Source organism: Vulpes vulpes, chromosome 1, assembly GCF_048418805.1.
Source record: "Vulpes vulpes isolate BD-2025 chromosome 1, VulVul3, whole genome shotgun sequence".
NCBI lineage: Eukaryota > Metazoa > Chordata > Mammalia > Carnivora > Canidae > Vulpes > Vulpes vulpes.
Window position 1 is genome coordinate 94640426 of NC_132780.1, and position 12660 is coordinate 94653085.

The 12660-nt window shown below is 43.0% G+C and overlaps 1 protein-coding gene across 4 annotated transcripts in view; it reads left to right on the plus strand.

The window, feature by feature from the left end:
* The window catches only part of SLC2A12 (solute carrier family 2 member 12), an 86845-nt gene that overhangs the window by 14995 nt on the left and 59190 nt on the right, over nt 1-12660 (plus strand). For all 4 annotated transcript variants that reach the window (XM_072720544.1, XM_072720557.1, XM_025997858.2 and 1 more), the window contains exon 2: nt 3974-5305. In XM_072720544.1, coding sequence (XP_072576645.1) covers nt 3982-5305 — 1324 coding nt within the window. In that variant the 5' untranslated portion in view covers nt 3974-3981. The remainder of the gene's footprint in view (nt 1-3973; nt 5306-12660) is intronic.

Below are 12660 nucleotides of genomic sequence, written 5' to 3' on the forward strand. Positions count from 1 at the left end.
TCCATCAGCACTTGGACTTCCCTACCTTGTTGTAGGGTCATCTCGCACCCAGAGAGCCCTGTTGTCTTCTAGCAAAGGAGCAAGGCACAGAGGGAGGCCCGAGCCAAGGCCCCGCGGGTCCTGGCTGCAAGTCTCCAGATAGTTGCCCTGTCTGCTGTCCGCCAACGGCTGCGAATTCTCTGGGGCCCTTTTGGGGGAAAAGAATGTAAAGGAAGGGACCCCGTGAAGCAAGACCGGGGGCAAAACCGATGGAAATGCTAAATTGCTCCAAGAAAGTGAAGTGCAGAGTGTCTGACCCAAGGGCTGGGTGTTCTTTTGAAAAGACATTGGTTGTCGTGCCTCATCCTACGGTCTCCTCTAGCCCCTGCTGCCTCTCCCGGGGCCAACTCCCTACATAGGTGATAGATAGATGATGTGATATATAACATTTTTTAGAACCTGCAGTTTTGTAAAACTAATTTTTAGTAATTCATATGGATATACTTTTGTTTTATCTCTGAAGAATTATAGCTGCCTGGTCTCCAGAGGGACAGTGACAAACTGGGATGGTTTCCAGACCCTCTGTACACATCCCTATTTGTCAGTGTCCAGTGAACCCTGACTGAAAGAACAAGGCATATGAAGCTAAGTCCAGAAATGGACAAAGAAACTGGATCCCTCTTCTGTCAGGAGCAGGCCCCCCACGGTGTAAGAAGCAGGCTTTGTGACTTGCCTTGCCCCTTGGCCCACTCCTCCCAAACTCCCCACCTCAGACTCTGCCTGAAGTAGGAGGATAGCGTGTCAAAGGAAGGGACTCCTATATCTCAAGGGGTCTTTCTTTTGATAGGGAAACTCTAACCTAACTAACAAAGGAGGAAAACTAGGAAGGAGCAGAAGACAAGGTGGCAAGGACAGTCTTCTGCTCCTCAAATAGTTCTGGCATCTGCTCTGCCATGTCCTTGACTCAGTATCCCCGTGCTGCCTGTGTCACTTATTGCTTTAATCTGAATATCAGAGACCAGTTGCTAAAGCACATAGAGCAAATCAATATGTCAAACGTAGATAAAATAAACAAGTAGAGATACGAAGCAGAACAGTATCCTTATCCAGATGTGAGAATTTGACCTGATTCTCCTTGTGGTAAAGAAATATGTTGCTGAGGATTTAAAGATCCCAATAGGGAAAAATATGTGGAAATGCAGGACATGAATGAACCTATAAGAGGGTGCTTTAAAAGTCATTTTCCAAGTAAAAATTAAGACAGTATGTAATAAGTGATATCACCAGAATGTTAAGTTTCTTGGGGGTGAACTATATAGCTACATTGGTTTCTTTTATTGCTGTAGATGTGGATCCCAGTTCCTAGGAAAATACCTGCCATGCACTGGTGCTAAATATTTGTTTTCTGATTAGCTGGTTAAATTCTTGATTTAATTTCAATTTAATGGTTTGTGTTTGCTATGCTCATGAATTAATTTTATGTTGTTGTGGATTCTTGCACTTTTATTTGCCCCTCCATCTAAATATTCAATCCTTTTTAGATTTATTTTTTGAAGTCACCTATATCTCAGGATTCTTTGGATATTTCTGATGGAAGAGATTCAGACCAACTTTATTCAACATGCTTCTTTTCCTAGAGCTGAACAACATTTTTTAAAAAGATTTTATTTATGTATTCATGAGAAACACAGAGAGAGAGAGAGAGACAAAGAGAGAGAGAGAGAGAGAGAGAGAGAGGCAGAGACACAGGCAGAGGGAGAAGCAGGCTCCATGCAGGGAGCCTGATGTGGGACTCGATCCCTGGACTCCAGGATCACGCCCTGAGTTGAAGGCAGGCGCTAAACCACTGAGCCACCCAGGGATCCCCTGAACAACATTTTCAAACCACACTACCTCCCCTGCAATGGCAGGGTTAAATGGCCCTCACTCCACCTCTGAAATATGTGTGCCCACACACATTTCTAGTCCTTTCTATACACATGTCATTTCTATTCTTCGTCTCCCTTGTTGTTGTCTCCTCTTCTAAATGTTGGTATTCCAAGGTTCAAGTCCTATTCCTGCTTCTCCAGCTCCTCTGTTTATCTCTTAAAGTGATCTCATTCATTTCCATGATTTTAAATACCAAATACATGCAGCCTATTCTCCAGCCTTGACTTACCTTTTAAGCTCCAAATCTGTATATTGGTCTGAATTGACATTTTTAACTGAACGTCTTATAGATAAAACAACTAAAATATTTCAGTAAACCTAAAACAAAGATTCTGATTTCCATTCCTCCTTTTCCCCCAGCCATAACCAGTTCTCTTCTCAATCTTCCTTTGGTCAGTATATTGCCCTGAACAATATATAGGCCAATATACAAGGTTATTGAACATAATAAAATCACCCAACCAATGGCTCAAACCATGGAGCCATCTTGGGTTCTGACCCCCCTCTTCACCTCCTAACTCCAGTTCATTGGCAAGTGCAGTCATTTTTACTTCCAAATTACCCTTGAATCTGCCTACTTGTCCCCATGTCTCCTCTGAACATCCAAGTCTAAGCTACCATCATCTCTTGTTAACTCTAAGGCAACACACTCTTCTCTGTTACCAGTCTTGCTCCTGGAAGAACTAGTCTGTACCCAGCAGCAAGAAACTTGACATCAGTGCCTCCATGCCATTCAGTGTGCAATGACCTCATTATACTTGGAAAACTATAAAACATTGCCACCGTGACTTCCACAGCTCTGTTTGAAATGTCCCCTCTGTCCCTATCCAAATTTAGTGGATCCTATTTACTTCCCCAAGCTGATATGCGCCACATTTGATGAACTGGCTGCCCAACAATTCCAAAAACAGGCTTTCCTGTGTCACACTTTGTAAATTATTGTTTCCTGTGCCTGCAATGCACAGGTTCCCTTGGTTAGTTTTTGTTCTTTTTGTTTCTGTTTTGACAAGTTACAAATACAAAGACAACACCGACCTACCTACTTATGAAAATTAATGACTGTTAATACTTTGCTATTTTTCTTCACTTTTTAACATTAAAATAATAAAACAATACAAAGTCCCTTTTGTTCTTCCTCCCACCCAGTGCCATTCCCTTGCCTTCTTACTCAGAGCAAATCATGGATGTTGTTGGCTCCCTCCCCAGCATCCATTTCTTTTCTTTCTTCTTTTTGGTGTGACCTTAAATTTGCAAAGGCAAACACACACACACACACACACACACCCAGTCCAGTACCCTCATGTTTCAACAAGAGCTGGCTTTGGCCAGATGTGGCCCAGGAGACACAAGGGCAGGTTTCCTGGTGACAGGGCTTCATTTTCCCCCAGGTTACACAGGGGGAAGCCTCTAACATTTCTTTTTTTTTTTTAATTTTTTTTTTTATGATAGGCACACAGTGAGAGAGAGAGAGAGGCAGAGACACAGGCAGAGGGAGAAGCAGGCTCCATGCACCGGGAGCCCGATGTGGGATTCGATCCAGGGTCTCCAGGATCGAGCCCTGGGCCAAAGGCAGGCGGGAAACCGCTGCGCCACCCAGGGATCCCGCCTCTAACATTTCTTAAGGCTCCTATGCTGTCTTCTCTGCCTCAAAGCTTTGCCTTTAGAGAATGGCCTGCAGTGGGACCTGAGGAACTGGGCTGTCTGAATTTTGGATCTGATGCCAGAGCAGGAACTAAATGGTGTTCTTGTCTGTCATTCTTCAACATCTGTCCTCTGCTCCTCTTGCATAGCTGTAGCTAGTACCTAAAAACAATGTCAGCATCACAAAAAGAAGGGAGTGACTTCCTTAATGTCTCCACCCTTTCCTCCCCAAAATGAAAGAAAAAGGATATTTCCTTTTATAGCTAATCATTTTTGTTAATATGTTATTTTGCTATATTTATGTTTGTGTTTATACTCAGTGCTCTGAAAAACTTACTTATACAAGGTTAAATCTCCATTCAGACATAAAGTGTTTAAAATAACAGCACAGAAATGAACTGTCTGTCTTTCTCTCTGCCTGTAGGTTGCGGCATGTTTACTCTCCTGTCGTCCATCACTGCAGCTGTCAGTGGCCTCCTGGTGGGTTATGAACTTGGGCTCATCTCTGGGGCCCTTCTTCAGTTAAGAACTTTATTAGCCCTAACCTGCCATGAGCAGGAAATGGTTGTGAGCTCCCTCCTCATTGGGGCCTTGCTGGCCTCCCTCACTGGAGGGGTCCTGATTGACAGGTATGGAAGACGGGCTGCCATCATCTTGTCATCCTGCCTCCTTGGACTTGGGAGCCTCATCCTGATACTCAGTTTATCTTATGAGGTCCTCATTGTAGGCCGAATTGCTATAGGGGTGTCCATTTCGCTCTCTTCAATTGCCACATGTGTTTACATCGCAGAGATTGCTCCACAACACAGAAGAGGTCTTCTTGTGTCCCTGAATGAGCTGATGATTGTCATCGGCATACTTTTCGCCTACATCTCAAACTATGCATTTGCGAATGTTTCCCATGGCTGGAAATACATGTTTGGCCTTGTTATTCCCTTCGGAGTTTTGCAAGCAATCGCAATGTATTTTCTTCCTCCAAGTCCCCGGTTTCTGGTGATGAAAGGACATGAGGAGGCTGCTAGCAAGGTTCTCAGAAAGTTGAGAGCCATCTCAGATACAACAGAGGAACTCACTGGGATAAAATCTTCCCTGAAAGATGAATATCAGTATAGTTTTTGGGATCTGTTTCGATCAAAGGACAACATGAGGACTCGGATAATGATAGGTCTAACCTTGGTGTTTTTTGTGCAAGTCACCGGTCAGCCAAACATATTATTCTATGCATCAACTGTTTTGAAATCTGTTGGTTTCCAAAGCAACGAGGCAGCCAGCCTCGCCTCCACGGGGGTTGGAGTTGTCAAGGTCATCAGCACCATCCCTGCCACTCTTCTTGTAGACCATGTTGGGAGCAAAACCTTCCTCTGTATCGGCACCTCTGTGATGGCGGCTTCATTGGTGACCATGGGCATCGTGAATCTCAACATCCCCATGAACTTCACCAATATCTGCAGAAGCCAGAGCCCTATCAACCAGTCATTGGATAAGTCTGTATTTTATGGGCCAGGAAACCTGTCAGCCAATGATGACACTCTTAGAGAACTCTTTAAGGGGATCACGGCCCACAGCCAAAACCCCTTAATGCCCACAAGAAATGACATGGATAAGAGAGGGGTGACAATCTTACCAAATGCTAGACTGAGTCCAGCTGAATACCTGATAGTCACAGACCCTGCAGATGTCCCAGCTTTCCTGAAATGGCTTTCCTTAGCCAGCTTGCTTGTTTATGTTGCTGCTTTTTCAATTGGTCTAGGACCAAGTAAGTATTTAATTTTTTTATTCCTTCCCTCTTTGCCCTTATGAATGTTAACATATTGCTTTTTACCATCAGCACATCTTGTAACTGTGGTACCTTTTACGTAACACTACTAGAAGTAAAATGGGAATGATACTGGCCACCTGATGGTTCTACTAATGTGGAAAGTATGCTTGGCTCATACCTCCTTTGTGAAATGTACAGGGCTGGTATTCAACAGGAGGATTAGTTTTCCATTATCTGTCACATGAGGATAATTTAACAGCAATTGATTGGGGATAAGCCAGATCTTGAAAGATATGTATTGCCCAAGAGGACATATTGTCTTATGAAAGCAGTTTACTGGAATATTTTCTGCCACACCATTCTTGAGTTCTTCATAAACGGAAGGAAAAAAGCATTTAGATTTCCTTAAAGACACACCAGTGAATGCATTCAGTAATAATGAAGAACAGCAAATGATGAGTTGGAAAGGAGGGTGGATTATTCGTTTAAGTACCTGTGTTTTATCACCAGAGTAACATCCCTGAGCACTTTACTCATTAAGTAGGAGAATGGTAGTCAAGTTACTCCCATTCAAAACAATATAAACAATTTATAGGGAGATAGCTACATGGTTATTTTATTTTATATAGCTAGTCTACTCCAATGAGGAAGCTTAAACACTTCTCTTGAGCAAACTCTCTAGAGTTTTTTATAGCAGGTTGGTTCTTGCAGTTACTTGTCTTCAGCCTCGCACCCAAAGTCTAAACTAAACCTCTATTTAGGGAAGTGAAGTGTAGTCTCTCTACCAGCCTTAACTCCTGCACCTCTCTCCCTCTCTCTCTTTCCTTCTCTGTCATTCTCTCTCTCAGACCTCTCTCCCTTCCTCCTTCCTCTCTCCCACACACACAAAAATGGTTGCTGTTGTTGTTTACAAGAATCAAGGACCTAACAGTTTTGCCCAAATAAAAGGAAATAGTGAAGCATAGGAACATGAGAGGACATAGGTTACTCTGAAGGAGAAGGAATCTCATGGACAAATTTAGATTTCCGGTGCCAGGAACTGATACTGTTTCAAGAAAGAAAGTCACTTTAGGGCTTGCTCTAGTGATCTACTGTCAAGTCATTAACTCTTCATTCAGGTGATAGGTATCAAGAGGCTAATTGTTTTCAATAACAAGGAACTATGCTAGATCTTGGGGAAATAGCAATGAACAATACAGACACTGTCCCTGTCTTCAAGGAGATTATGCTCGAATTAACTGAGCTATATTCTCTGTGTCTGCTTCTTTCTGGTCAGCAGCCAGCAGGCTTGGCCTGCTTAATCTCTGTTAATGAATAACTAGATTTGCACATAGCCGATATGGCCTCTACTGCAGCTCTGCTTCCTCACCAGCGCAGTCCACTTTCACTTCTAAGTGAGATCAGTCTCTGAATTTTGATTCTTTCAAATTCCGGAGTGAGAGAAGGAATCTCATTGACTGCTCTTTGCTCTGTGGAGTCATAAGTGGCTATTCAGGGACACCCTGGCCACATGTTCCAAACTATGGATGGATTAGAACTGGCCCTTCCTCTGGCACTAAGAGTAGACAGATTTGCTTATAATGGACTGTGCATGGATAAGTACAGTAAATACTACAATACCATCAGCCTCTGATCTCTCTGACTTGCTTCTGAACCCTGGCCCTCCTTGTTAAGACTTAACAATGATAAATATTATTAATGAACAGTTTCCTAGAAACAGGTCTCTACTATTATTTCAAGATTCAGTCAGCTTGGGTGTGTACCTGTGAGACGTTTGTCTTAGTCAGTTGGGGTTGCTATAACAAATCACCAAAGATTGGATGGTTTAGACAACAAACATTTATTTCTCCCAGTATAGAGGCTGCCAAGTCCAAAATCAAGGTGCTGGCACATTTGGTTGTTGCTCCGCTCCTGGTTTGTAGACGGCCACCATTTTCTTGGCGTGTCCTCACATGGCAGAGGGATGGACAGAGAGAGAACTAGCTAGCTTTCTCATGTTGCTTCTCACAGGGCACTAGTTCCATCACTAGCTCTCCCCGATGACCTAACTGTCTCCTGAAGGCCCTACCTCCAAATATCACGTTAGGAATTAGGACTTCAGCATATGAATTGTAGCAGTGACACAAACATGCAGTCCCGACAACACTAATAAGGTTCCTCTGATACATAAAGCTAATGAAACTGGAGAAAGCCTCTTATACTTTTATCTTTAGAAACTCTTTAAAGTCTACCAGAAGGGCAAGATACAAATGTTATTTTGTACCAAGGAACAACTTAAACTTTCTTTGTGAACTTTCCTATATTAATAAGTAGAGTAAGTTTTGCTCATAGGATAAACTTTGGATGGTCTTGTCTCACTGATTTCCTTTGCCAGCACCTTTCCCCCCTTTATATTCATCATAAAACTAAAAATATTGTTCACATCATTTTTTTTTGACCCAATCTTTTCTTGTTGTTATTGTTTTTAAAGGTTTTATTTATTTATTTATGAGGGACACACAGAGAGAGGCAGAGACACAAGCAGAGAGAGAAGCAGGCTCCATGCAAGGAGCCCAATGTGGGACTTGATCCCAGGATTCCAGGATCATGCCCTGGGCTGAAGGCAGACGCTCAACTGCTGAGCCAGCCAAGCGTCCCTGACCCAATCCTTTGAAATGTAAAGAATCAACTAAGAATTTAAGGAAAGCTTAGCAAAAAGAATAGGATGCTCTCTTTGTTTTAAGTCAGAGAAACTTTCAGGTTAACAGAGATTATAACATGGCACATGTTATATCAAAGACATTGCTCTTAAACTTCCAGAACCTACCGATTCTTGGTCAAAGTTATCCCAAGCTCATGTTACCTTTCTCTCTTTAGTTTTTCGGTAACTTTGAAAGTTGTAGCAAATTCTGTCACTAGGATATTATTTGATACATTATTGTATTAGAACAAGAGCTCTTTTCAGGAAATTCAGTTTGATTTTGGAAAAAATTATTGGGGGCTTTTTGTTATTTACCTTTTAGAATTCATTAAATTGTATTCCATACTAATTCTTTTAAAACATATTTAGGCTTTGAATTTGACTAATATTTATTGACATTTATTGTGTCAACTACTGTACTAGGAAGGCTTTACATACTTTGGAGTATTTCATTTTACCTTCACAACAAGCCTATGAAGAAAGAGTATTCACCAAATTTTATAAACGGTGGCACTGGATCTCAGAGAGGCTGAGTGACTTGCTCAAATAGTTGAAAATGCCTTTTGTCTTCTGAAATTCACTGGTAATCCCTAGTCCAGGACAAGAATAGACAGTCTTGTGTTGGTCTTGGTAATAAATGTTAATTACTTTTAGTTCAGTCCACCATGAAGACACATTAGAAGTAAGAATGAAAAAAAAAGGTAAGAATGAATGAAAGTAGTGTATCACCGTCTATCACATAAGGCTATTAAATGGGCCACTCTGCATTTTATGCAAGATACTGATAACCTCTCTTTTTCTGAAGTTCTGCTTGGTAAAAGAGCACGTACATTTCTAAGGCTGAGCTACAGAATAAGAGAGAGGGAGAATAATGATCAGCTTTGATGTGCCCGTACTTGAATAACTGAACTCAATTAAGATAACGTTTAATGTGTATTTGGTTAGAATTCAAGCTCAGCCATAACAAAGACCAAAATAACAGTGGCTGAAATTAGGTGGGAGTTTGTTTCTCTCTTACTGAGAAGCTGGATAGTTCTGGGTGCTGTGGAGGCTTCCAGGTACCAGAAACCAATAGATGGTGTCCCCAGACCTCCTCATAGCCAGTGCTTTAATACTGGTGTTCAGTCTATCAAGATGACTATTTAAAAATATTAAGATGCATTTTAAAATTTCCTCACCCTTTTCTGATAGCTAATGGTCCCTTGAGAATAAGTGAAAGGCACAGAGTACAGTCAAGGGCCTGGAAAATAAGGCACTGCGAGCAGTTCTGTCAGAGAAGAACCACTGTGAGTGATAGGAAACAAGGGGTTTCTTACAAGGCTTCCATTGCACACAGTTGTGGAAGACACTGAGAAAGCAAAGGCCTGGAAGGAGACAGTGAGAGGAAAAGGAGAAGGTCACTCTTCGGGGCCGCAAGGAGAAGCTGGTGAAGAAGCCTGTGGAAGCCTGTTGCCTCTGCATCTGACTTTGTCCTGCAGTCTCTGCAGATCAGCAGGGCCTGGGGAAGAAAAGCTGGACTTAAAGCCAGAGCGAACTGGAATCTGTGAGAAGAAACTGGAGGCTACATCTGTCTCTCACTGCATCCACTCTGATGACACTGGCCACCTTCAGAAAAACAGGTGTCCTGCTCTGTAGAGCTCTGACAGTGTAACTGGTCTAGTAGTAGGAGAGGCTGGAGGAGGGGACCAGCGCACTGGCTGCTCCCCTGGACTAGCAAGAAGAGACAGCAGGTCACAGCGACATGGACAAGCTGCAGTGATGTCTAGGACCCAGCATAGGGCTGATGGATGTGTCACTCTGGCCTTCCAAGTCTGATGCAAATTTGTATTTCGGCCTACCCTCATACAACACTATACAGAGGAGGGAACACTGGGAAATGTAGTTCCAGTTCAGCTAAATGGACACAGAACTGCCAAAGTAATAAACTCAGGACTAAGAAAGAATAGATGTGAATGTGGAATAAAATATTCCAGAACGTCAACCCTAAATTCTATCTTCAAATGCTGTGACAGATATTTATTTCTTTTAATTAAAGCATTAATTGTTACAATGTATGCCTAGCTTCCATTTCATCTATTTCTGAAATGAGATGAGGTCATTAAATTCATGTCTTTTGGCTCTTGTTTCTTTAGCTATAAAACCAAAAAAAAAAAAAAAAAACCCACTTTGCTAATGCATTGTAAAAGCTTCCACATTTATTTTCTCAGGGGCATTCATGATCTCCCTTGAACTGATGACTCTCACTTATCTCTAGTTCTCTTATGTCATACGGCTTCTAGTTCCTTTTCTCCTGATGAGTACTGGATTTCTGCACTTTAAATCTTCAGTATCAGTCCAATGCTGAATTGTTTTCTCTCTTATGCCAGGAGAATATCCCTTTCTTTTCCATGCTGTCATTCGGTCTGATGCTCTGGGGCCTTTTCTCAATCTGGTCAGTGACCAAGTGCTCTTGGATTTCCCCTCACGGATGGCTCCCGTGTTTATCTTTTCCTTCCCGTTTCTGCCACCTAGTTTACCCCTTGTGAGCTCATGCCTAGGTTCCTGGAAGTCCCTTCCTGTAGTTCTCATACCTTGCGGATCCTCGCCTCGACCACCCGCCTTGCATAGGAGGGCCCCTTAAATACCAAGTTCCTCGTGTCAGCACGGCTCACCAATCTTCCCTGGCTTCCTCCTTTCTCCCAAGTCAGAGAAGTCAAATACCTTTCAAGATGAAATGAAGATTAGAAATTATCTAGTTCAACATATAACATATTTCTTTTATAGAAAATAAAGATGTCCAAGATGATTGAGATCACACAGATTTTGGACTAGAACCCCAGGCACCGGGAGCCTCATCCCATCCTCTTTCTGCTACTAACTGACCCATCTCTGAGGGAAGGACGGTGTGATTTTCAGGGCTTCCCCATCATCTTCCCCAGCTTCGTCTGGTGCCGGCACAACTCTGGGGGTACCGTTTACCTGGTGGTCAGTGGCGTGCTGCCCGAGGCCAAGGCTCATACAGAAGTAACCTAGATCCTCCTGGCCTGCAAAAGGAGGGGGCCCCTCGCAGCCGGGCAACGGGCAGTGCCTTACCTGTCGCGCTGCCTTATGGCCCCTGCTCCACACCCTGGTCAAGAGACACAGCCCCCTTGGGGTCCTTTCCCTTCAGCGGTTTGTCATCTATGAATGTGCCTAGTAACCCTTGTTCAGTCTCACAGGGTATGGTGAGCATCAGGTGAGCTGATGCCCTCGGGAGCATTCGGGATGCTTTGAGTGTGTTGTAAGTGGAAGTCAGTATGATGACACAACTTAGTGCTTAATGATGATGTGTATTGCTTCTGTAGGTTTTTTTAAACTTTTTTTTATTTTATTTTTTTAATTTTTATTTATTTATGATAGTCACACACACACACAGAGAGAGAGAGAGAGAGAGAGAGAGAAAGAGAGGCAGAGACACAGGCAGAGGGAGAAGCAGGCCCCATGCACCGGGAGCCCGACGTGGGATTCGATCCTGGGTCTCCAGGATCGCGCCCTGGGCCAAAGGCAGGCGCTAAACCGCTGCGCCACTCAGGGATCCCCTGTAGGTTTTTTTTTAAAGATTTTATTTATTTATTCATGAGAGACACACAGAGAGAGGCAGAGACGGGGAGAGGGGAAGCAGGTTCCCTGTGGGGAGACCCATGCGGACTCGATCCCAGCACCCAGGGATCATGATCTGAGCCGAAGGCAGACGCTCAACCACTAAACCACCCAGGTGTCCCTGTTTTGGTTTATTAACCAAATATAGTTATTGAAATAAGCTCTTTGAGGGAAGAAATGACATCTCCATTTTTTGCCTCTTTCTCTTAAAGGAAGCACTGCACGAAAACCATGAAGGATTACATTTGTGTTTCTAAGAGGGAGGTTAGAGGAGAAGGAGTTTAAAAATGAGATACAAATATAAGAAAGGTCTCAAAGTGTGTTATTTTTTATTTTATTTTATTTTTTAAAAGATTTTATTTACTCATTCATGAGAGTGTGTAACACAGAGAGAAAGAGAGGCAGAGACACAGGCAGAGGGAGAAGCAGGGTCCCTGCAGGGAGCCCGATGTGGGACTCAATCCCAGGTCTCCCATCGATTCTCGATCCCCAGGACACCCTGGGCTGAAGGCGGCACTAAACCGCCAAGCCACCCAGGCTGCCCTCAAAGTGTGTTTTTTATATGTGTCCAATTGTCTGGGGCAGGCAAAGTGCCACGTAAGCTGGAAATGCTAGGCTGCCGCGACACTGCTGTCCCTGCCAGTGACCATTGTGAGGCTTTTTGCAGAACAATCCATCACTTCGGCATATTTTCAAAAATCTTCTGGTTTTGCCTATAAGATAAGAAGTACAGAAGTTAGGAGTGCTCAGAAATAGGTAGCAGGAGGCATTTAGGGCTTTTCTTTGTTAAGTCATGAAGAGTTATTGGGAACTTCAGACTCAGTATCTAAAAGTAGCTCTGGATTTGTCTTGGACACCTAGGCGTTTTCCTGCTGTATGGAGAACAGAGCTCCTTTTGCTAATGAGATGGAGAATCTCATGGGGTATGGGAAAAAGAAATGACCCTTCATCTTATGGTTTCTTCAACTTATAGTTGTGGTTCCAAGGCCTGAGCTGGGTTATGTGTAAGTATGGGTTCATTTTTTTAGAAAAGGGAAAGCATGGACTTTGAAGT